This window comes from Cygnus olor, chromosome 10, assembly GCF_009769625.2.
Source record: "Cygnus olor isolate bCygOlo1 chromosome 10, bCygOlo1.pri.v2, whole genome shotgun sequence".
Lineage (NCBI taxonomy): Eukaryota > Metazoa > Chordata > Aves > Anseriformes > Anatidae > Cygnus > Cygnus olor.
The window spans coordinates 12248895-12273630 of NC_049178.1; the positions used below are offsets into that span (position 1 = coordinate 12248895).

General features: G+C 44.2%; 2 protein-coding genes across 2 annotated transcripts in view; one reads left to right on the forward strand and one right to left on the reverse strand.

The window, feature by feature from the left end:
- The window catches only part of SLC6A6 (solute carrier family 6 member 6), an 81868-nt gene extending 71864 nt beyond the window's left edge, over positions 1 to 10004 (forward strand). The window contains 9 exon segments of the mRNA XM_040568415.1: positions 1501 to 1569; positions 1572 to 1612; positions 3991 to 4128; positions 5167 to 5269; positions 6174 to 6217; positions 6219 to 6278; positions 6970 to 7021; positions 7024 to 7120; positions 8861 to 10004. Of these exon segments, the coding sequence (XP_040424349.1) occupies positions 1501 to 1569; positions 1572 to 1612; positions 3991 to 4128; positions 5167 to 5269; positions 6174 to 6217; positions 6219 to 6278; positions 6970 to 7021; positions 7024 to 7120; positions 8861 to 9014 (758 nt within the window). The 3' untranslated portion in view covers positions 9015 to 10004.
- An 8504-nt stretch (positions 10005 to 18508) lies between these two features.
- GRIP2 (glutamate receptor interacting protein 2) overlaps positions 18509 to 24736 on the reverse strand; it is a 103441-nt gene continuing 97213 nt past the window's right edge. The window contains 2 exon segments of the mRNA XM_040568428.1: positions 18509 to 20725; positions 23049 to 23195. Of these exon segments, the coding sequence (XP_040424362.1) occupies positions 20528 to 20725; positions 23049 to 23195 (345 nt within the window). The 3' untranslated portion in view covers positions 18509 to 20527.

Genomic DNA, 24736 nt, shown 5'->3' on the forward strand with positions numbered 1-24736 from the left:
TCTTCTGTCATATAAAATCTTAGTTGTGTTTCATTTTAAATAAAATTAGTTGCTCGATTGTTGGCTAATTTGTATTTATTTCTCTTCAAATATTTTCAGTGACTTAAAGTTTCTTTAGTTTGAAAAAAAATCATCTTTTTCTTACTTCTTTCTCTTGCTTCTTTTTCCATATTTCTTGCTGGAAAGGAAAAGTGGGAGGTAGGAAGAGCAGTATTAGAGATTTTTCTGTACAGATCACAGATGAGATTCCTGGACCTGCACTGCAGCAGTTAAAATAATTCCTTTTCCTGTTGAAAATTACTTGAATCCACTTCAAAATCCTGGAAAATGCCGATCTTCAAGGCTCCTTAAAACAAACAAATAGCTGAGCCAGGCATTCCCGGGTTTAATCTGAATTTAAATCTGCCCTCAAATTCACAAAATTTCTACGGCCACTTTGAGAGCCTGCCGTAAATGCCAGCTTGCCCGTGTTCCTGTCTCCCACTTGGAGAGGGCTCTTTCTCTCTTGCTAGAAGCTCTCAGAAGCGATAGCTGATAGCACTTGGCTCCAGGCACAGCACCTTTGCAGGTCAGCGTGCGAGAGCACTGCACGTATGCTCGGTGTGTGGGTATGAGTGAGAAGCCGTGTGGCCCATGGTGCAGAGAGGACCCAGTCTAGTGATGAGCACTCACACAAAAGCCTTTGGTTTTCAGAGCAGAAAAGCCAGGCTACGGGTCCCAGCCCACTGGTGGTCCCAGACTGTTGCAGTTGTGGCTGATGTTGGCCACACTCAGTGTCACTGCAGCAGGTTTAACTAGGCTAGCCAGATAGGGGCATACAATGTGCCAGTGTGGGGAAGAGATTTTACACACCAGCAATTCATAACAGCAGGAGGCTTTTTTTTTTCATTCAGGGACCACAGCTGATATAACTAGGACTAGTCTTCAGTGCAGCAGTGAGGGTTTGCAGAAGGAAAGGAGCTGTCTCCAGGAGTGCAAACCCCGCTGTAGAAAAGCCTTGCTGGGTTTGGAGTTTGCATCCAGAGAGAGGCAGTGGTTGCTTTAGTGAAGATCCCAGGGAATTTTTGGAGCAGAGTCCCTTCCTTGCATGCAAAAGGGCTTCATCATCACCATCTTCATCGTGACTGCGTGGGCTAGCAGTGGGATTCTGCCATTCCCCTGGGTCACCCCTTCTCCCCCTACCCCCAAAACCATCCTGTGTCCACGTGGGCAGGTGTAGGACCACCTCCATTACTGGCATGTTTGAGACAGATGTTAAAACTGGTGATCAGTTAGTAATGGCCTCAGGGGTTTGCCTGTGGTTTCGGCTGTAGTCATGCGTGCTTCGTTTTCAGATAAAAGAGCCAAACTGTTTCACTTCTGGTATTTCCAGCCGCGTTTGGATTTATCTGAACGGAACCAGGCATTCCTGCATTTGAGGGTGGCTACCTTTACCAAAGAGCTGGTATTTACTATTTCTCTTCCCTTCCCCTCCCCCTTTCCTATTTTCTCTTTCTCTAGGTCCAGGCCTGGCCTTCATTGCTTACCCCAAAGCTGTGTCCATGATGCCGCTGCCCACCTTTTGGGCAATCCTTTTTTTATTATGCTTCTGTTGCTTGGACTGGATAGCCAGGTTAGTCCAATGGGTAAGAGATGTGGAGTGGTCTTGGTGCTGCTGACTGGGCAAATCTGGTTAGAGAGACATGAATCCTAGAAGAGAATACCTCTAACTGCCTAAGAGGAATGAATTTGTGTTGCTCTTTGATGCCGGGGCTGCATTTCATGAATGTGTGACTTGACTGATAATCAGCACGATGTTGCTGAGCAAGTCTTTGTCATCAGAAGCTAATGGAATCCAAGAGACTAGGGCAGTTCTCCCTAACCTAAATACAAGTCTCAGTCTGGTCCCCCAATACCACCATTTTGGTGATGGTGCGGTACTTTCCTACTTTGGAGAAGGCCCTGGCTCAGAGGTGCCAAGGAGCTTGGGATCCTGCTGACTTTAACATCATCAGTGTGCATTCGGTGCCTCTGAATGGGACAGAAACCATCTCAGAAAGTTTCCAGCTGTACTAATTACATAGCACCCACTGCTATTAATCAGTGAATGTGAAAAAATAAGGAAGTTTAGTTCAAGAAGTTATGTTACTTTTCCCACTGGTTGCTTATAGGAATGTTGGACTAAATTTCACAAAAGAACCTGTAAATCATTTCTAGAAAGTCCACTTAAAAGGAAATGCATGTGGCAAAGGATTATGCAGTAACTACACATTCAAAACTGCTGAAGTTTTCAGGGCAACAGGCAGCTTTCTGCACTCAAATGGAAAATAGCTATGATTATAAGCACCCACTTGTTAAGAGTGAAGTTTTTATTTAGCCTAAATCCTTTCTTGTACGAAGAGAAATATATAAATGGATTTTTACTCAGTTGTTGTCTCTTACACTTTTGATACTCCATTTGCCCTAAATTGCTTTTTATGTCTTATCTTTGAACTCTGGTGAACAACTTCCAATCATTCCAAAGTGAATTTAAAAGTTCACAGTGTTGTGGTTCAACAAGTCTGTGCTTATGCAAATTGGAAGCTGTCTAGTAATTTTAAAAAGCTCAGTGCGTAGAATGATTAAAACTAACTGGAGCGCTTAATTTCTCTCCTCCACCCCTCTGTTTTTTTTTGGAGTGTAGTTGAGCAGGTTTCTGGAATGCTAGAGCAGGCTAAGATCAAATCAGCCCAAAGGGTTGCATTTAAAAGGAAAACCAGTTTTCAGAAGTCACAATAACAAGACAGGAGGCACCAGAGTCTGATGGAGTATTTGCTGGACAGTCTGTGTTTTCAAAAAGGTGTTTCAGCCCGTGGTCAAAGAGGGTAGAGTTGTTAAAGGGCACTTCTGGGCACTGTAAAAGCAATATAGATACAGGGTAAGAAAAAATTCTTGAAATAATGCTATTTCATAGACTGCCCATGGTAAACGGTTGTAAGATAATGGATCCACTTAGAGTGAAGATCATTTCTACAGAGGCAGCCTAGGTTCTCCATGGTATCCTCATGTCTTCAGTAAACTTAGTGCTTTTGTACCTTGCCAGATGGAAAGCAGAGAATAGCTGAGTGATCTTTTCTTCAGATTTGATTGTTGGGAGCTCAGCAGTCACTTTTTTCTCAGTGGGTTTTCAATAAACTTTGAACTTTTTTTTCAAATTTGGTTATTTGATTAGCTCAGGTTGTACACCTTACGTGTAATTTTCAAATGGCAAGTTAGCACAAATACAATTATCATGAAGCTAGTTAAAGTAAGATTTTAGTTAACCTATTAAGGGCTTCGTTTTTGTTATACTGATGCAAATAGTTTACCAAGCCTTTGTATGGGAACTGTATCAAGAGATCCCTTATTGTTGACAAAGTACCCCAGAACCTCAGCCAGAGGAACTCCGCTCACCGGTTCAGAAAAGACAAGTTCAGTCAAGAAGGGCTGCATCAAAGTCTGCTTTCCCTTGTCTGCATTTTTCTCTAGCTAACTCAAGAATAGAATTATATCCAGTTGTGGAATTAACCTAAATAGTACCTGCGAGGTTTTCTGGCACATCAAAAAAAGACTGAGAGGTACTCTCCTAGCTTGGGCAGCTTAGGCTTTTTGAGTGTTTTCTCTCTGCCTCTTTTCTAGCATACATCAAGTATTCATCTGGAACAGCTACAACATAAAAGCCACATAAGTGCCTTCCTGTCATCAAATTAAGTTCCTTTATCCTTGTGGCTTGAATTTACAAAGCCCCTTTAGTAGTTTACAAGGATGCTAGGAAATGAACATCAATTCTGAAAGCTTATTCAAAACTGAAAACTAGCCCCAGACTTTAACCTCTGGGTTACAAAGGAATAGCTTCTAATTCATTTATTCAGAGCAGCATTTTGCCACAGAGTACAGTTACAAATGCTGTGGAGCATTTGTTTAATTACGAGCTAGGATAAAATGCTTGGCGGATAATTTTCAATTCACATTTCTTTATTGTTTTCCCTTTAGTTTGTTGAAGTTGAAGGACAGATCACGTCATTAGTTGATCTGCACCCATCCTTCCTAAGGAAGGGTTACCGACGGGAAATCTTCATCGCTATAGTATGTTTCCTTAGCTATCTTCTGGGACTAACTATGGTGACTGAGGTAGGTAACAGCAATGCTGAAAATTGCCTTTTTTTTTAGCCATTTTTTAGACCTATTTTAGCTATGAATCAGACTGCACAGAATTAGCCACTCAGAGGAACTGTGCTCTTCAGATCTGCAGAGTATCTTTCATCCCTAGATCTGAAAGCATTTTGAAAGGGAGCTACATATCCTCCCCTTTTCAGTCTGAGGAACAGAGAAATGAATTCTCATTAATTTCATTCTGATCTAAGTACTAATCAACGTGAGTATGAATATTAACAACTGGTTCTAAATGATGAAACCATAGGGAAGCTTCAGTAAAGCAGATTAAGAATCCATCCAGTGCAGATTTTGTCTTAGCTACACAGATTTGAATCGAGTAAATATCCCTAGATTTATTCTGGTATAAATCAGACAGGAATATGTTCTAGTAGCTGCACTGTTGTGTTATTTTCAAAATAAAATTAAAGCAACATGTTAAAAACAACTGGAAGAGGATGACTGTAAGTATTGAAATAGCACCTTTAACAGAGGTGCCTAACAAACTTATTTTTTCAAGTAAAATGCAGGTATGCACAGTTCAATGTAGTGAGAGCAAACTGCCTAGCGGTATAGTGTAAATAAATAGAAAGATCCCAATGAAATAAGTTCTTCTACTCAGTTCGTAAATGAGGACCCTCCTGATAAGGTGACTGGCATTTTTAGTATTTTGGAGGTGCTAGTGTTAAAAGGCCTACTGTTTCTTTACGTCATTTGTTTCTATAAATGCCTATCCTAAAATACTTTTAAGAAGGAAAGACTTAAGTGTCTCAGTAGATTATACTAAATAGCTTAATTCTGTTTAATCGTCATCTTGTTTAGAATGTTTCCTATAGTAAACAAGCATATTCCCTGGGGAAGGTACTGCCAGGTATTTACCTTACCTACTTGCTTGATATTTCTGCTTGTTAGGCAGCAGTCACTAAAATATGCTCGTAGATTTTACTGAGAGCTGGGCCTGAAGTATTCAGGTCTTTTTCCCGATGGATCCTAATAAATTGTCTCTCTCTTTTACAGGGTGGCATGTATGTTTTTCAACTCTTTGACTACTATGCAGCTAGTGGTGTATGCCTTTTGTGGGTTGCATTCTTTGAATGTATTGCTGTAGCCTGGGTTTATGGTAAGTGGAGAACCCTTTCATCTGATACTTTTGGATGAGTTAGTGACAATTTTGCTAGCCAAACGTTTAATCATCAGCCATCCCTGAATCATCTTCCCAGCAGCAGAGACATGCCATTAATATAAATTTGCACTGACCACTTGGAGACAAAATTGCATCTGGGATGAAGCCAGCCTCCAGTGTTTTTCCACACAAAAATGAGTGTTTTTCTATTGCTAATTAATAAAAGCACAATTAAGCATTTGCATGTGTTAAATTTAGAGATGAGAGTTGAAAGTCTGGCCAGCCATGAAAATTTGTGCTTGTCTCAGAGAATTTCCTTTCAAAGCTGCAATGTCTGCAAGGGCCAAGCCAACGAAATAGAAAATACAAAAAGAAAGCTGACAGAAGAGTGTATTCTGTCCTGTTGTTTTTAGGTGATGCTGAGTACCAAAGTTTGACAGTAGTTTCCATTGCTGCCTGAGATGGTAGCTTAGGAATGATCAGAAAATGTTTGCTGTTTATCACTGGTCTTTTCCCTGATTCTACCTGTACTCCATCTTCTTAAAAAAGCAAAACAAACCAAGCCTTCATTTTACATCAGTCAAATTTCTGTTGAAGCAGGATTGTACCGTTTGCTATTGTGTCCTTCCTGTGATGATTCCCCTGGCAAGTTCAGTGAGACTTAGGGGAGAGAAGTGTGTGCATGACAGGGGAGCAGGAGGGATTAGCATTGGCTCCTGCATCTAAATAATGGGCTTCTGAAGGAAAAAATCTTGAATTTCACAGCCGTGGCAATGTAGGCAATATGTCTGACACCTTGTCTGCCTCTTTAATCCCCCTTGGGGTGCCTAGGAAGGCAGCTGTAATTCTGCAGTTCTTAGGTGTCTTTTATACTGTGATAACTATGCTCAATTCTCTACAGGCGCTGATAATATTTATGATGCCATTGAGGATAGATTGGATCACTAGACCTGGTCCCTGGATGAAGTGGAGCGGGATTGTGATCACACCAGTTCTTTGTGTGTGAGTAGTGACACAAGCTGTTTCACGTCTTCCATGTGGCAGCTTTGAGCCTCTTCTTAATGCTTCTCTTTAAGTGAAGGCTGTTCCATTCAGAGACCAATTTGCAAAGAGCTGACTGAAGGCTTGATATATTCTCGGATGTTAGCTGTTAATGTGACAGCTCTCTGCTGTGCTCACCACAATGTAGTTGTCTACATTTGAGTGGATTTTTCTTAAGATTGACAAAGTATTACATTTGTGACACAAAAAAACTCACTCCAAAGAGCAGTCTCTGATTTAAGTAATAGAACCACTAGGCCATTTTAACAAAAAGTCCTGAGGCAGGACTGCCCAGTCTGAGGCAGACACTCGCTGTGGAGTATTTCCTTTGCTGGAAAGGACATCCCAGTAAGCTCCTTGCAATGTACAGCAAGTGTTTGAGCTCCTGAAAAAAGGACACACAATGTACTGCAGCTGTTCAGCACCATCGTTTAACACCCTATTGTCAAGCAACGGTTTACTTACCAGCAGATGTTAGATGCTTTTTTAATAATTCAAATTGAAGAATAATGCCCCTATTGGTTTTTTAAAATACGTATTGTATCTGTCAGCTCTGTCTTTTGCTGCCCTGTCTTCCTTAGGGCCAGTGATAGCATCAGGGCCATGCTGCCTTTGAACATTTTCGAGCCTCACTTAATTTTCCTTTCTATCCACAGGGGTGTTATCTTTTCTTTGGCCAGTACAAGCCACTGACCTACAACAAGGTCTACAATACCCTGACTGGGCAATCGGGGGCTGGGTTCTTGCCCTTTCCTCCATGATCTGCATCCCTATGGTGATGGTCATCCGCATATACAGTCAGATGGGTCGCTCATTGAGGAAGAGAAACCAGCAGACCCTCCTTACACGTCAGAGAAAGCCTTGCATGTGGGAGAGTGAGTTCAGGGCTGAGTCACATTGGGGGGCTAGTGGGCTCTTTGCATTTGATTTCTCCAAGCAATTGTGGAAGATTTAACATAAACTGGGAAAAGAGAAGTAACATGAAGTAGCCCTCACCTCTCCTTACTGCAAAAGGTAGCTGCTTGTATAGAAAATAGGCCACAACATTCTGTCCTTCCTCACCAGCTGGATGTTAGACTATAACATAACCAAATATACAGCCTTTGTGCACGGCTGTCTGTGTAGTGGAGAACGGGAGCTTCAACTTGCTCTGTTTGACGCAAAATAAGCACAGAGCTTGGAAAACTGCCACCTTGTTCAGGTAGGGCAAAGTGGATGCCTCCCCTGCAGTGAATGCAAATAAGACTGTTAAAGATCACCTGTCCCTTTGGCAAATGGTAGGAACAGAGCAAACGCAGCCTTCTGGCCTCAGACAAACACCAGGTGATTTTACTTGCCTCACACTTCTGCAGCTTCCAGCTTGGTGAATTGTTGCCTCCATGTGCAGACAAGCACTCAGTCTGAGGTGCTTCCAAGTGCCAGGTCTCTCTTCTCCAGCCCACGGGGAAAAGGAAGCACCATCCCCATAATCACTGAGAAAACAGAGAGACTTGGATCCAACCCAGATGCCTAGGAGCTCACTGAATTTTAGGGAAATTTGGATCCACCTGTGAATTGTGTGGCTCTCAGGCATGGCCTTTGCTTTGGGGCACTGAATTAAAGTCAAACTCCTGACAGTGTGCTTCACATTCTAACTTTTTTTCCTCTTTTTTTTTAATTCCTAATAAGTCAAAGTGAAACACTGAATCTAGATTTTCCTGAGCTTTGGAAAACTTGGGTTCAGATTCAGACTAGTCAGTGCAGATTTTCTTGGGTTCAGCTTTACAGCCAATCTTCCTTTCATATTTCAGCACTGGTTCTCCTGGTTTGTTCTTCTTCCAGTGGAAAGTTTTTAGAGACTGTGCAAGCATGAAACGTAGCACTTCTCTTCTAAGGTTTCAGATTAGTTTTGTTTTTGCCTAATGAGACGGTCTTAAATGCTGCCCCGGGTATTCTTTGAGGAGAAAGTGGGACACTTTGGGTTAGAAAAAAAGAGAGAATAGAGTAAGAAAAGAACATTTCCCAGGGCACAAACACTTGAATTTGTTTTCCTCCAAGTGCTAATGGTCTTTTTCAGATGTGGCCAGAGCATTTTCATGAGTGTTTATTTTTCTGCCTACATTGTCACCATCTGTTGAGAGACAAGTCTAAAAGTAGCCAAAACACTTCTAAAAGACCATGTTAGGAAAGGGAAGAGAGTAAACACTGGTCAGATGCCATTTAGTTCTTTCTTTGTGAACTGAGATGTAGGAACAAAGTTGCCACTTGGCAATGAGCTGCTGGCCTAAAAGGCAGAGTTGTTTCTAAATGAGGAAGGAGAACAGACAAAACTTGAGCAGCAGCTGCAGCACTGAAAGCCCTAAGTGCTAGATAACGCCGTGAATGCCCTCTGTCTGACATGCCAAAACTCAAGCGTGGTGCTGCACAGCCCTGTTCCCCTCGCCCTTGCAGAGCCACATGGCACCTGCACATCTCCGGCAGCCACCAGCCCCATTCTTCAATTGCCATGTCCTCTGTTCTGCACAGGAGGCTCTGGGGACTGCTCGGTCTTTCAGCCTTTGCTTTTTTCCCTTTCTTTCAGAGGATAAAAGCAGTGGCTGCCCCCAAGGAAGTGAATCGGTGGTCCAAAGAAACAGAGAGTGGCACCCCCTTCTGCCCCAATGGAACTTCGAATGGCGGATTGATCAAGCCAACTCATATCATTGTGGAAACCATGATGTGAGCTCTCTCTGTGAGAGGATAAACCTGCTTTAACTGCCGTTTACTAACCATAGATTCTCATAGGACCAGGTTTACAGAGCTTTATATTTGCACTAGGATTTATTTTTATTTCTCACAGAGAAAGTTATTTTTTGTGTGTTTTTTTTTAATATTTTGTAAGGTAATCACAGCAGATGTCTCTCTGTAGAGGGAGAGCTTTCATATCAGACTAGACATATTACAGGAATTTACTATTATTGTTTTTTTTAAATATATATCTTTATCTCTAAATATTATACATCTTACCACTTGAATTGATTGTCTTGCCAGCAATATATTCAAGTCTCAGAAAGCAATTTTAGGTGCTGGTATGGTTGGGAGCAGGGTAACCTACAGAACACACAAAAGGCGCTCTGTTGAGAGAAAAAAAAAAAAAGACACTGTTTCAAGAGAATTTTCAAAGGTGTAGTATTTCCACCCTCTGGTTCAATTGTGGTAAACGACAGGCTTCAGGGTCACGTGAGGGAAAGGGTACAGTTATGTTTAGCACAGTCCCTGAACAAAGATACAGCCAGGCAGCTGGGGCAGAGAGTTTGAGAGGGAGGCAGAGAAGCTGGGTGTGAAAAGCCTTGCAGCCGTTCCTCCAAGCACGGTGCTGGGACCCTGTCACACAAGCAAGAGGAGGACTTCAGGAAGGTGTTTGCAGGACTTGTCATGGTTCACTTCTTTTTAGTGTTGTTTTTTTTTTTTTTAACTTAGGTGAAATGCCTGCTGTTTGTGCATGAGCGAGCAGGTTGAATACTTGCTCCTTTTTTTTTTCCAACAAAGCAGATTTTAGCTGAGGTTTCGCTGGTGTAAACTTGAATTCTGCAGCCTGCCCCTGAGCAGCATGGGCGAGTGCCGAGGCACTGAGCAGAGAAAAGCAGCACCTGTGGTTTTGGTGCTTCAGACGTTTGCTTGCTCATTTGTTTGCGTGTTAAATTGGACTTTGGTTTGGGGCAGAAAAATAAAATAAAAAATCCCTTGTGGACTCTGACTGTCCAAAGGTGGACGCAAACCAGGTCATCCCCAACACAAGGAACAAAACCGCTCACCTACACCTGGTGTAAGCAGTATTTATAACAGACACATTGTTAATAATAATAGTAATGAAGATAATAATATTGCTCAGCAAACAGGTGCTTTTCATCCACATATCTCAAAAATGCTTTGCCAAGTTTGGTAACCAGAATTCACTTTATTTATTTATTTCGGGGAGTTGGTTACTGGTGGGTGAACAGACAAAAGGACTGAGTCCCTTGTCCCACGTTACTAAAAAGCAGCAGTGGACCTAGGTTACCCAGTCTCCTTGCCCATCATTAGGTTAGACCATAAGGGTTGCAAACATATTTATGAGGCCTATGAATCTGTCTGCTGAATAATCTGCTTATGGGATATTTAGTTAAAGCAAAGGAAACATATAATACTGAAATGTTTTGTATTTATTTGGTCTGAAGGAACTGCGTACCATTCCAGGTTAGAGTAGGGAATAAAGAGAAACCACTATGAGGAGCGTGGGAATGGGGGTGCAGCAGGGTTGCTGGGTACAGCTTCATGTGGGCCAGGTGGATGCTTCCATGGGGAATTGCTCCATGAAGACTGGAGCATTTTGTCCAAAATGTGGATGACGGTTTTTTTTGTTCTTTTTTAAACTTGAGCAGGTTGTGCTGGGAACAGGTTCTCTGGCAAAAGTTATTTTCTTATTATGATGCCACAATTAAGCTATCCGAAGGTATCTAGAGGAAATGCTTGACGAAAGCAGAGCTTGTATATGCTTATTTTGCTGTCAGCTTAGTCTGTCAGGGCAGATTTTGGCATTTGAACAGGAGCATATCCAGTTCTTAACATTCCTACACAGTAGTTTTTTTTAATTTTTTCATGTCCCATGGACTAACTGGCCACAGCAGCACAAACACTTGTTGATTAACTCGTTGGCATTACTATAAAAACAGTGATTGAAAATTAAGAGATGGACCAAAAGCAAAAAATAGATATAAAAAAATCTTTCTAGTTTGAATTTGTACATATTTTTACATCACATGGCTGAGTTGCAGCAACAAAACCAGCCATGTCATGGTTTTTGTTTTCTTTTTCTGGTTGCTGTATTATGAGAGTTATAAACGAACCTTTTCCACAGCTGGAGATGGCAGACATCTAATTTCACCTGCTGGACCAGTGGCAATTGCCAGCCTAAGGCCCTGAGAATATCCCTGGAGGAATTCTATGAGCTGGAGGGATTCTGGCTGGAATTTGCCATCAAACGTGCAAAAAGTAAATTTGCATACAGCTGATTTTTTTTAAGCCTTTAACAATCAAAGGCAAGGAGATGGAATCAAAGATAACTCTCTTACTGGGTTTCAACTGGGACCCTTATTTTTGAGTTACAGTTAGTGTCTGCAACAAACAGGCATTCTTGCCTGGGTTAAGATGGGAGCAGCAGGTTGGGGGGGGGGGGGGGGGGGGGGGGGGGGGGGGGGGGGGGGGGGGGGGGGGGGGTGGGGGTGGGGGGGGCTAAATTAATGGTTGCTGTGAGTGCAGATGAAACACTGATGCTTAATTTATATATTATTTTCTTGATATGTTGTCATACGACTGTATTCGAGATTTGTTTGCACATCAGTTTCATAACATAGAGCTGAGACAAGCTTTAGTTAGGGAAAAAAATGATTTGGCTACATCAGAAATGTGTGTGGTGAAATGTGGGTGTTTAGCCATCTCCCGCCTTGTGGAGAGCATCTTGCATTAAAAACCAGAGGGCTAATACTACACCTTTAAAAGTACAACTACCAGAGACCAGAACCCAGCCCTATTTCGATATAAACTGTGCCATTCAAATCAGTCGCTTCCATGTACCAATGAAAAATGTCTTGCACGTACGCAACAACCTCATCGAAGCGTTCTTGATGTAAACTTCTCTGGCCCTGCTGTGCTCTTCAGCATGACTGCAAGGGAGGGCTGGGGCTCACAAAGAGCCAAGAAATATTTCTGGAAAATAGTTCCCTTCACCCCTTTTATTTCCCCTGCAAAAAGAATTATTTTGTTTTATCTGGGTTTGAGTTCCAATGAGCACATTTGCATTTTAAAGTGTTTTTTCCTGACATTTTTATCAGATTTCTGAACTTTTCTTCTTGATAAATCTGCATTTCAACATGATCTTCTGCCAAAATTATTAAAAACAATTTTTAAGAAAGTCTGTGTTTCCTACCTATTTGATTGCAAATACAACTGATTTCTTTTTCCTAATTTACTTTTAAACATTTGTGACTTATTTACCTGTTTTATGTAAATGAGGAACTCTGTATTAAATATCATGACTAGTCAGAGATGAACTGGTTTGGATCCAGGGAAAAGTTAGGGCAGTTTTTGGCATGAGATCTTCAGGACCAGATAGCTGAGTTTAAGATCACAGAAAAACAAACAAAAGCACACCTTTTCCTATTCATGCACCTTTGTATTAGTCGGTTCTTCTGGGATTGGAAACAGCAGATTTTCAGCAGTATTTATTCCAGCTGAGCTGAAATCAAGAGAAGTTCAAAAGGCAAAGGGGAAAATTAACCCCACAAGATTCTCTGACGTGTTTCATATCTTTCTCAGTTTTCCAAACTTTGTCAGGTCACCTGTGACTAGTTATGATCTCACTGAATGGGCATCTATTGTAAGGGACTTTACCAGTAGTCTGTATTTTGGTATTTAAACAGTATGATTTCATAAATAGAACTGGTTTTTATGGTTGTTGTTGTTATTGTCTCATTTTCCTTTTCATCTGTAGCTTCCTTTTCATCTGGTCCAACAGATCCACACCTTAGCAAAGCCCTCTATAAAGTGTGAGATAGGTCCACAATGGATTTGTTCTTGTGTTGTAAAAGAAAATATCAAAGCGTCGCAGCTGTATTTACCATCTAAAACAATGCTGGTGTTCAGCCTTCAGTAGCAGCGTAGCTCGGGAGTGGAGGGAGTTAGAAATGGTCTGCTGAAATAGGTCCTGGAGCAGCAGGACTGATTTTCACTGCACTTCCTGGGGAAGGAGGAAAGAGAAAAAGAAGGTGCAGCCTTATGGTTGCTGTAACGCACACAAAAAAACCCACACATCAGCAGAACCTTTTGTGCCACTGTCAGGATAGCAACTTCTGCAGCTATTTTACTCTACTGCACATCCTGCCTTCTCAACTGCAGATAGTCCTGGTTCCTCTTCCCTGCCTCGGCATTAGAACAGTTCAAGTAGATCTGAAGACACCTGGACATTTCCATTCAATAGGCCTTTTACAAGTCTCCTTCCAGGCTGCTTTCATTTGCTAAGGAGACTCAGTTTTGGTGAGGTTGTGCTTGTCACACTTGGGTTCAAAGCTCCCACTTCATATCAATGGCAGAACTTCATTGGTGGGAGAACAATTTGAATATTTTGAATACCTGTTTATTAGCTTCCACTCCTTGTGGTCACTGCAGGACCACGTGTGGCATAGTGTATAAAAATGTTAAATAAGCTGTGTATTGAATGGAGTGTACAGTTAGCTAAGCAGCTCGAGTATACTTGGAAAAAGATGACCCTGACATCATTTCCAGACGATTCAATGCAAGTTGCTCACTTTCAGTAAAAAAAAAATAAATCTGTGCTTACGCAGAGTAGTAGATGAAATCTTCCATCCTTATAAGCACGCACACAAGTGGGGACATGGCTTTCATTCCTAGGCTGCAAACTATGCATGTAAGTCTTTCAGAGCTGTTGTGGCTAAGCACTGAGAAGGTTTAGGCACCACTTTCCTACAAAGAGCCGACCTGCCAGGGCACCCAAATGGACTCCACTGAATTGGGGTACAAAATCATGGACCATGGACCCTCTGAGGAAGCCTTGAGGTCTGGGCTCAAAAGCTTTTCTGGCTCCTTGTAAGCACCTCATGGCTCCTTCTGTAGGAGGTCTGCTGTGCTGTGGCCTCAGGCAGCTGCCTTGGACTTGTTTCCTCCAAAATCATCATCCAAAGCTTTGTGGTTAGAATTAACATGTAGTTGTGTATTTGTATATTTGCATGAGCAAAGGTCAGGAACTGTTGGAACCTAGTAGCTCCTTTTATTTCTTGTAATCAAAGATAAGCTTAAGAAAGAAAGTATTCAGTTGATTTTGACCCCTGACACCTAAGAAACCAATAACCTAGTGCAAAAGAAGCCCCTCTGCCCCCAAACTCCATACTTCGGTCACAAAAAAAATTCTATTGGTATCAACAGTTAATTTGAGCTTACTGGAAAATTTTCTCAAGAAAGACTTCCAGCATAAGCTGCACTAGCCCTATCTGGAAAACTGCCAGTTCAAACCCTGCCCTTGCACCAGAGCAGGGCTCTTTTCTGCCACCCCACTCCCCCGCAAAAAATGTTCATGTTTGTACAATGATTCTCTGCTTTAAAAAATAAAATAATAATCTGAATGTTTGTTTCTATTCAAAAATAAGCAGAAAATCATTTTTGTGTGCTTTTTCCAAGTGCCAGTGATTTCAGTTTACCCACATCCTAAAAAGTAAGAGCTGAAAAACCTTCAGCCATGATTTGAGGAAAAAAAAAAAAAAAAAAAAAAGGAGAGAGAAGAGAGGGAAGAATTTTGCAGGTTGAAAACATTCAGAAAGCAAATCATTCCCCATCCCCAACAAAGGTAGAAAAGTTTGATTGCAGGATTTGCAACTGGAAAAGAGACTGACCTGCTGGTATTGCTGGGCTATTGAATGACAGCCCAGACACGTCCTTTTTTGTATTGCGCTTGCCCTAATTTGAAATAAACTGTAAAACTGTCAGGATGTATTGCTACACACTTTACACAGTTCTGGGCTTTAGGAGCAAAGCAAATTAAAAACAGCGTAAAAAGGGGCGAGTTTCTGATGGTTTTCCTGTATGTCAGCTCTGTGCTCACAGTGGCATGTGCCGCTTGCTTTCCCATGTGCAGCACAGGGAAAACATTGGCAGCCATATGCTAAGGAGCTCTCAGTGGCCTGAGCTGAGAAATCAGAAGAAAAAACGGGGAAAATATGTATAAAAAAAAAAAAGTGAAACTTGATTATGCTAAGGAGCTGTGCATGTGTGCTTTTGTGTGCGTGCATATACAGGGGAAGGCTTCGGGCCTGTAGCATAGTACGTGTTAGCATGATACATATTGGTTCTAAACCTCTTGCATCTGCTTCTGCAGTTGAGATGTTAAAAAGGTTTTATTTCTTTTTTCAATATTTAAAGGAAAAATTATAAAAATTATTAAAAAAAAAAAAAAAGAGAACAGTGGCAAAATCATGTTGAGAGGCTAAAAAAAAAAACACACCTGAGGGGGCACATTGAGTTAGTCACCTGCTCCTGTTCTGGAAGCCAGCGACGGTCTCTCAGCATTGCAGCATCCCAGTACTGTTCCGAAGTGCTCGTTGGTCAATAGGATGTTGTTTTTCTCCAGTGTAATGTTGTGATTGTTACCTGATACGTTGCCAGGGACTTCACATTGTGAGAGGTGGTCCATCTTGTTTGATGTGTTTGGCTAAAAACAGTGGTGGTTTTTTTATTATTTAAATGCCTAGCAACTGTGACTACAGTAACGTGATGAGTAGCACATAAAGTGAGGAGGAGACTTTGATGCTGTCCTCCTCAAAAAATGTCATCTGAACTTTTTTTAAAAAAATGAAAAATATTTTTAAAACATTTTAAAACATTTTTTTTGTGTTTCAAGATGGAATATTTGTATTAGAAAAATATCCTGGAGTGTAATTAAATCCTAAAAAACCCTATCCTTTGTGTATATGGTAAATGTTTGTATTTTGCAGTTTCTGTTTTGCTTTTTAGATAAATGAAATGTATATGGATATTTTTAAGTCATCTTTGCTTTTTTAGATGAGTTTGTAATCACCTTATAACAGAAAATAAAACTTTCCTTTATAAACCAGCCACACTCTCAGATGTTTTCAATACGTACCTCAGCTTGTCCTTTAAACCTGTTGGTTTTTTTTGTTTGTTTTTGTCATAAATATTCCACATATAGCTATGAGGAGAAAAAAAAATATGTGGGTGTGTTTTATGTACATAGTTATGAGTGTGTGTGTGTGTGTATATATATATATATATGTATATATATATATATATGTAGATATATACACGCACATATGTACATGCACCCACCCTTGGACCAGCTTTCTAAGCTGACTTCATGGCCCATTTTCTACTTGTTCCCCATAGGCGTACTTTAGCCTGTGTTCAAACTTGCACATTTGACTAGCTAAACCCAGCCCCATAGAGGCTGGCTGTTTATTCAGCGTTACCTTTGTCACGCAACCATTTATTTGGCTGACCATGTCAAAGGGTCAGTGCTATCCCCAAACCACTTTGTTGCCCACTCCATTGCCTTACGTCTTCACGGGCATTTTGGTTTCCCCACCCCAATGTGCCCACAGGGTGTGTGAAGATTCTCACAAAGCAGTGAGAAGGGAGCGAAATAGTGCCTGTTAGCTTTTTTATTTTTTTTTTATTTTTATTTCCTCCAGTGTTCTTCCTTTATTTTGCTGGCCACAAACCACCCCTGCAGCCACCAGGGCACAAGGAGATGACTGCAGCTCTGCTGCTGCTGCTGGGGAGCGCCAGACTTCGGGCCTTGGGCTGAGCAGCCTTACCTGGAGCATGACCTGCTGGGCATGTGTCATGGCACCGCTGCAAGATAGTCAGGAGGCTCAAAAGCAGCAGAAAAGGCCAATGGGAAGCATTCAAAAAAAAAAAAAAAAAGGATTTATTTATTTATTTTCCTGGTGTGTGGGACTTGTCATTTAAAGGGCTCTAACAGCTTGTTCAGTCAGGCAGCTGAAAGTTAAACCAGACAGGCCTTTCCATAAATCATGGTAAGGAAAAGAAAGAAAAAACAAATCACTTAGATGGGTACTATTTTTGAAAAGCAAAATTGCTCAGCGTTTGTGCACCAAGCCCTAACCACTGCTCCACTGAGGCTGCGGCCACTTCATGCCCTCATGGGGCAGTGCCATGCGCTCATCATGGGCTGAGGCTGGACCCTGGCCAACAGAATCCCCCCCAAACCAGGTTTCCCTGGTGCATTTTGAAGCAGAAGACTTTTTTGGTTGTTTTGAGGGGGACTGTTTATTTGTCTTAGGTTTTGGCTTGGTTTGTTTTTTTGGCTGGGTGAGATCTGAGGGCTTGGCCTGGGCCTTCTCCTCCCATCGGCAAAGCCTGCAATGCCTGGGCTGAGCAGCCTGATACCAGCACAGACAGCAACTTCAACGTGTCTCAGATATAAAATATAAAATAAAATAAAAACAAAAAACCCATGCAGCATCGCACACAACTGCTGAAGGGCTTCGTGTACCCGCCATGGGCTGCTGCGACCTGCCCAGGCCTGTGCCAGTTCCCTCATCCGAGGCCTGCAGGCTGCGGGTGATGGTGGCCGGCAGCACATACCAGGCGGGCAGCACCGCGCTGACCTTTTACCTGCTGGAGGCGGTGGTCGGGGCGCTGCAGCCCCGCAGGTCACGTTGCACAGGCGCTCGTTCAAGCCAACATCACCTTGGCGCCTGGCTTGGCACTGAGCGGCTTTGGCAAGGCCCCGGTGCCAAACATGTGAAGGGCCTTGCTCGGCAGCCCGCGCCCCAGGAGGGCAGCCAGAGATGACCGATAAGGCTTGTTTACGTGGCAATGATTCCCCAGCTCTAACCAGGAGCGTTTCCATGCTCGACCTCCAAAATTCCTGCACTACCCACTTGGTGATGAAAGGTTGCAAAACCCAGTGCACCCTTTCCTTGCCAGTGAGCAGCAGTTCCTGATGGCTTTATCTGGGAGCACCAGATCCTGAAGAGACAGCTCTGGACATGTCGAGTGTCCTTAATCCCTTTGTAAGAACAAAGGGAAGAAATCCTTACTGTAAGAACACAAGCAATCGTATTCTGCCTTTGTGACAGTCTTCTCTTAGGACACCAGGTTCCAGAGGTGGGATAATTTGGCTACCACAATGCAGCGCCCCAAGGCACCCCGCTGAGATTGCAGGAGCCAAGCGCCCATCAGGCCACCCTGCCAGCACAGCACAGCAGCCTCCAGTGATTTCTTAACCCATCCCCGCAGGTTGCCATAGCCTTGCAAATGCTGCCACGGCCACCACGTGCATTGCTGCACCAGTATCTTGTCCTGACGCAGCCAAGGTTTAGTCCAAGGAGGTTTCCAGTGTGGCCAAGTGAAGATGCAGTCATATTATAACCACGCGCATGGACATCTCCAGCTCTGAATGCAGAGACAGAAAATTGTCCCTATGTCCACAGGGAATGAAGTGACTGGCCCCAAGCCCTGGTGCTGGATGGTGATGAGTGGCAACCCCAAGCCCACACGAGGAGCCCTACAAGCAGTGCCCACCCCTTGCCCTTCCAGGTGTCTCCTAATATAGGGTCTTTGGCAAGTTAAAACAGGGCTGGAAGCAGAGTATTGCCCCACTTCTGTCCTCTAGCAGAAAGAGACAAGAACCAAAACTAATGCATTTCATTTGCTTTTATTTAATTAAAAAAAAAAAAAAAAGTCAAAGTCATTGCAATCCCATTTAAATACAGAGATTTACAAATAGGTCCAAAACAGGACTAAAATATTCTTTGAAATGCTGTACTTTTAAATATTGTGCTTTCATAGATACATAAGAAAATTAGCATATAAAAATACTTTACAAGGAATACACTCTAATATATGGATAAAAATACACATTTAAGTAATGCATTTCATCTTCATATCATTCAAAAGCATAGGAAGGGATACAAGGACCAAGTTTTTCTTCCTTTTTTAAAGCCTTTAATAAAAGTCTTCATTAAAAACCTATGAGAAGCCTCAGCGAGCTTCCACTGTTCAGATATTGCATATAAAAACACTTTCGGCTGCACTGTCAATGCTCCACAGTATCAATTATGGCACATTATCTAGTTGTGGCAGCAATGGTATGGGATATTGCATACTTGAAGAGAAAATGGCTACAACGACAAGTAGCTGGATGGGGCTGGACACATCTCAAAGAAACACCCCATACGTCGGGCTATTGCGCAGGGACGGAGTGGGGATGGATGCGGGGGTGAGTCCTGGCTCAGCAAAACAAAAAACATGCTGCGTACACCCCTACGGCACCCCGAACACAGCACCAGCATGAAGGTGGTGATGAAGGAACAAAAAGTGTGAGCAGGGAAGGGGGCAGTGGTCACTGGGGCTGTGGGTCCCCAACCACGCGAGCTCCTCATCTGCCATGCCTGAGCCTTCCCAGGGAGTGTGATGCCAGGATCACACCCGTGCCGGGACATTAACATCATCATAAAGTGCTAGTACATGAAACACAGAGCATCTGCCACAGGAGGAACTCGTGGGGCCGGGAGAGGAGGAAGAAGAGCCCACGGCCGCATTTTGACTCCGTCCTGGCAGGCAGATGAGGAAGCCGATGCAAATATCTCAGCTGTCTCCTCCCATGGGCTGGGGGCGCTCAGGAGGGAGGGACAACCCGGGGGGCACCATGCTTGTGAAGCCACGGAGAAGCCAGCGACAGGCAAAGGGAGCAGACCAAGGGCAAGCAGCCGAACCCACATGGGCACACACACTGCCAGCGCAGGTGGGGACACGGATGCACAATCTCCATCTAACAAAGAGCTTCTCATGCCACTGCCTGGCAAAAGACAACAAGGTTTTATTAATTCAAAACATCGGGGGGCAGCCCTGGGATGATTGCTTTTCTGCTATTTACTTGGCGGCACAGTTTGCAAGCAACAGATCTCTGTAACACCCATCTGAACAAGGTGGCCAGGGTTGTGGGTAGGTATTCAGGACCTCCAGCCTTGGGCACAGCACTGTGCTCTGTATAACTACTGCAGCACAGGTAACTGCATGGCTCATGGGAAGCGATGGTGAGAGGAGTTGCCTCATCGCAGGGCAGCGGGTGGTGTGGTGAGCCAGCCCTGGTGGGAGAGGGTGGAAGGGGCTGGCAGGAGGCAGCTGCAAATCCTGATTTTTGAACAAGAACCATACCCAGCCACCATCAAGCGCATTTTGAAATGTCTTTTAAACAGGGCCCTCCACAGCCCTGCTGTGGAGTGAAAGGGGCTGCGGAAATCGATTTATCAGGAGTGTTTAAAGGGTGGAGCTGGGTACAACAGAAAAAAGGCGTTTCAGTCTTGCTGTATGCGATTAACAGAACAAACAAGAAAAATAATAGCACCATGTGTGTTTGTAGGATGGCCAAGGCCTTCAGGGCGACAGCCTGGGCACAGGGGATGCCCAGCCGCGGGGGGGCGAGGGATGTTCCTTCCTCCCACCAGCAGCTCGTCCCATCGCATGCGCTGCCCACGGCCCGAGATGCACGTCCAGATCCAGCCTTCCCCAATTTTTGGCGGTCTACAGGCGACAGCTCACCGAAGACCCACCTCCCCACTTGCAGGTTATGGTACACACAGCGTTTACAAATACCAGTGCAAAAAACAGGAAAAACACCCCAAATACCACAACGGCTTGGCAGAGGCCCCCGGCGCTGGCCGCTCAGAGTGTTTGGACGCTCGCCTTGAGCTCGGCACCACGGGCTGCCTGTGCCGGCAGCTCTCCGTTCCCCTCCAGGGGAGCGTTGGCAGCCAGCGCCAAGGGGTTTCGGCTGATCACCAGGTCCAGCTTGTCTCCAGCCTCTGAGATCAGGGGGACGGCCAGACAGCAGTCAAAGTCTCTCGTTCGGATGCGGTTTACCTGCCGGGATGGATTTAGGATGTGCCATGGGGAGGAACAACAGAAACACCACGTTTGTTAGTCAGAAAACGCAAGGCTGGTGTTAAACCCACACCTGTGAACCACACAACGCCCGGGGGACTCTGAGTGAGGGGTCACAGCAGAGCTGAGCACAGGCCTCCCATCAAGCTGGGCACGTCCCTGCTTAGCTGAGAAAACACTCAATATCTGGTAGAGGAAGGGAAGAAAGTCTCAATCAGGCATAAATCCTGAGCCCTGGAGTCTAGGACTGTATTGTGACTATTAAACTCCACAGGGCTCAAAATCAATTCTCCAATTCAAGTCTGTGAGAGAAAGGTTGTGATTTTCCATGGATTTTTTTTTTGCCATCATGGCTTTTACTGGCTTTATATCTGTGATGTGGGGTATTCAGTGCCTAGAAGACAAACACAACACAGACTCTGAGGCTTCAGTCAACCATTTTCCACCAGCACTGTTCTTTCTGTCTCTTGCAGATCTTCAAGCACATTTCTAGGCTGGGTCACCTGCAAGAGCCACCCCAGCTCTCCCGCCTACAGCTACTGGAGCGCCTGGGCTTGGTGCCACGACAGCCCCAGGATGGAGGGGGCTGGCAAATGGCATGGGGAGGGGAGGCAGGGAAGGGAGAAAGGAATTTCCCACCCACCTTTGGAGTGAACATAACCCCTGAGGCCAGGCATTGCTTCCTTCTCTGGATAAGGGCTGGATGAGGCCATGCAACCTTTGCATCCAAAACCCTTTCCCAGGATTAATGCGTGCCCACGGAGCTGGGCTCTGTGATGGCAGCAGTGTCCCCTGCCCTATCTGGCATCCACACAGCTGAATCCAACACCGCTCCTTACAGAGAAATAAGTGACTAGCGACAGTCTCCAGACTGTGCACGGACGAGGAGAGAGAAGCCATGAGTTTGCTCTGCCTTTGCTCCATGCTGGCCAGGCGGCTCCAGAGCAAAAATGAAGTTAGTGCAATGCCATGCTCTGGCTAATCCATCTGGCTGAGGCAGAGGGTCCTTAGCAGGGAACTAGGTGTTTTGCCGGCCTTCAGAGCTGGAGCTTGCTTGCAGACACATCATCATGCCCAAAACCAGCAGCACTGTGGAGCATCCTCAGCAATGCATCTCTGCCACACGATGGCAAATCTTCTCACAGGTAGAAGCCATGCGGCACAGCGTATCAAAGGGGGGGGGTCTCAAAAGTCTCCACTCCGCTCTGTTTAGGATTTCGGGCACACCTCCCGGAGCACTTGGCACTCGCAAAGAGCGACACATCCAACATTCAACAGAAAGGCAGCCTAGAGCCTAATTAGCTTCTTGTTCATTCTTGCACCATCTTTTATTTGAAGCCGAGAAGGAATAATTGTATAGCAGCCAACTGGCTAGAGACCATAACAAGCTTAAACAAGGTTCCCCACAGCCCTGCCAGTTCTCCAGTTACCTGCTGTACATAATATATTGGCTCTGACTCTACTGCTAACAACCCCCGCCTAGAAATTAGTAAAACTAAACATCTTTCTGAGTGTTTCCAAATATGGTCACAATATCTGCATTTCCAAATGGTGGCAACTTTTCCAGCGGGGTTGCACTTTCTCAGTTGCTATTTGAGTTGCCCCAAAGCAAAACTTGTGATTTTTCATCCACATAAAGTTCCTTTCCAAGCTCCAAAACTCACCATGCTCTTCTTGTCCCTCTGGTAGGCAGATATGCCCAAGTTACATTTATTACAGACTGTGCTTCTGACCAGAGTTTTTATTCTGTTTCTGCATCGGTTGTTTCAGATCAAATATCTTTTGAATAAAAATATCCATGAAAAACAATTTGCTTGAAGGATGGTTTGTTCCTAGAAGGCTGTTAGTTGTCAAAGGCATGCACCGAACTTCATGAACACTGCTTAATTCCACAAGGGGAGATTCACTAGAATGCATGTTGGTCAACAAGTCTAGTTCATCCAAAATCACCCTCTTACATGATAGGAAAAGGACCGAGGGTGAGGAGGGAAAGCAACACAGCTTTTTGGTTGTTTTGGTTTTGAGCTGCCTGAGCTCAAAATGGCCAGTGCTGGGACAGGCTCTGTATGGAGATGCTCCCTGCGATAGGTGTAACTCTAGGGGAGCCAGCTTTGCTACCTCGTGATTTGTTACTGTAAGACACAGGTCTCAGTGAGAGCATGGTGGTAGGTGCTCACCTAGTTGGCTAACTATTACCTTTCATTAAAGTTAGTGCTGCCATGGGTGGGTCTCACTTCTCTCTTCCTCTCAGCCACTCATTCACTCCGTCCCAGCCTCCAGAACTGCATTTTGCATTTATTACCTGAAGCACTCTGTCATATGGCTTGAGGCCACACTGATCTGCTGGCCCATCCGGACGGACCATATTTACATAGACACCTTTTTCTAACAGGCCGTCCGACACACTGAATCCAAAGTCTTCGCTCTCTGCGTCTTTGTGGAGTGTCATCTGGAGGGGCAGAAACAGAAAGCACACATTTTAATGCTGCAGAGGCCAGAGGAGATGTTCAGGGTTGGCAGGACAGCAAGAGCACAGGCAACGTGTGTGGGCCTAGAGCAATTCTGCCATGTGTTTCCTGGGCAGATTTTAAGAAATCAGCTAATGCAGATTGAGCCTTACCAGTCACCACCAGCTTAGGTGGATGGCATGGACAAGTATTCTGGTGAGTGGCCACACAACAGGCCTTCCCCTTGGATGTGGAAGGAAACACAAGCTGTGTAATAGACTGAGTCGTTGTGTGTCACCCAGGGAGCAGGCTCAAACACAGAGAGTGTTACTGGTGGAGCGTTGCCTTTCCCAGCCCAGGCTACGCATGCATCCTGTGTGCACCCCGAACTAGCACATGAAAAATCGACGTGTTCACGGGGAATTTTCAATGTAGTGTGTCAAACGCGAAGGCAGCTCATTTTTAATAATGTCACTCAGCAAGAACATCTAATCTGCTTCATATTATTCACCAGTTCTCTTCAGAAGCTTCGTACCAGTACATGTTGACTTACTGAGGACAAGAACTGGATAAGCTCACCCCAATTCCCTTGATCACAGTCACAGATGAGGAGATGTGCACTACTAGAACTGTGTCTTGCCACAGGGCGATACTGGGAGCCAGGGACAACTGATTCCCCCCCACCATAACCCCTCTTTGCCTCCCATGAGCTGGGAACTCATTAGGCTCTGGCTCCACCATCATGCTATGGGCTAGGGAAGCCTCACAGCTGTGCAGTCCTTGGGAAGGACGGAGCCCAGGCTGACGCGCAGGAGCAGCCCACCTGGCCTCAAACTCATCTCCAAACACAACCAGCACCAGATGCTCCAGCAGAAAGAACAGCCACCCCCTTACATGCCTAATTACACAGCTCTCCTCCTTCAAGAATGAATAAGTTTTATTTAAAGGTGCATTTGCCATGCCCTGAAGGACAAGAGCAGATTAAACATGAAAAAGTTGTTTTTCCTAGCTACCCTAAGTGCAGGTTTCGCTCTAAAGTCACACTAGGAAAGAAAAAGGCAATCACATTTTTTGAAACCTCTCCAGATCCCTTCCCTACTTGCGTTCTGCATTAACAGCTTCCAGTTAATTACTCCTTCTAATTGCCATTGCCTTGTACCACACTTAAACTGGCAACATTTACCTGGGGACTGAATTCAAACAAGTATCCCATCAGTGAAGCCCTACCATGTGCACCCATTTAGGAAAGGCTGGGGGTGAAGAGGAAGGGGAGAGAAAATAAATTATTTCTCAGGAAAAAGTGGCCTACGGAGTGGTGTGTGCCACTGGAAAAGGGTCAGCAGGTCTCCATGGGGCCATACATGGAGCTCTCTCACCTGTATCTGTAGCACCAATTAATGAACCACAGAAAACAGGGACCTGGAAATCTCATAAAATAAGGACAAATAGCAAAGCACAGGTTTGAACCCCACCAAAGCATGGCAGCTAAGTCCCGTTACTCTCCTAAAGAGAGGCCTCTTCTTCTAATCTGAAAACCTCTGCT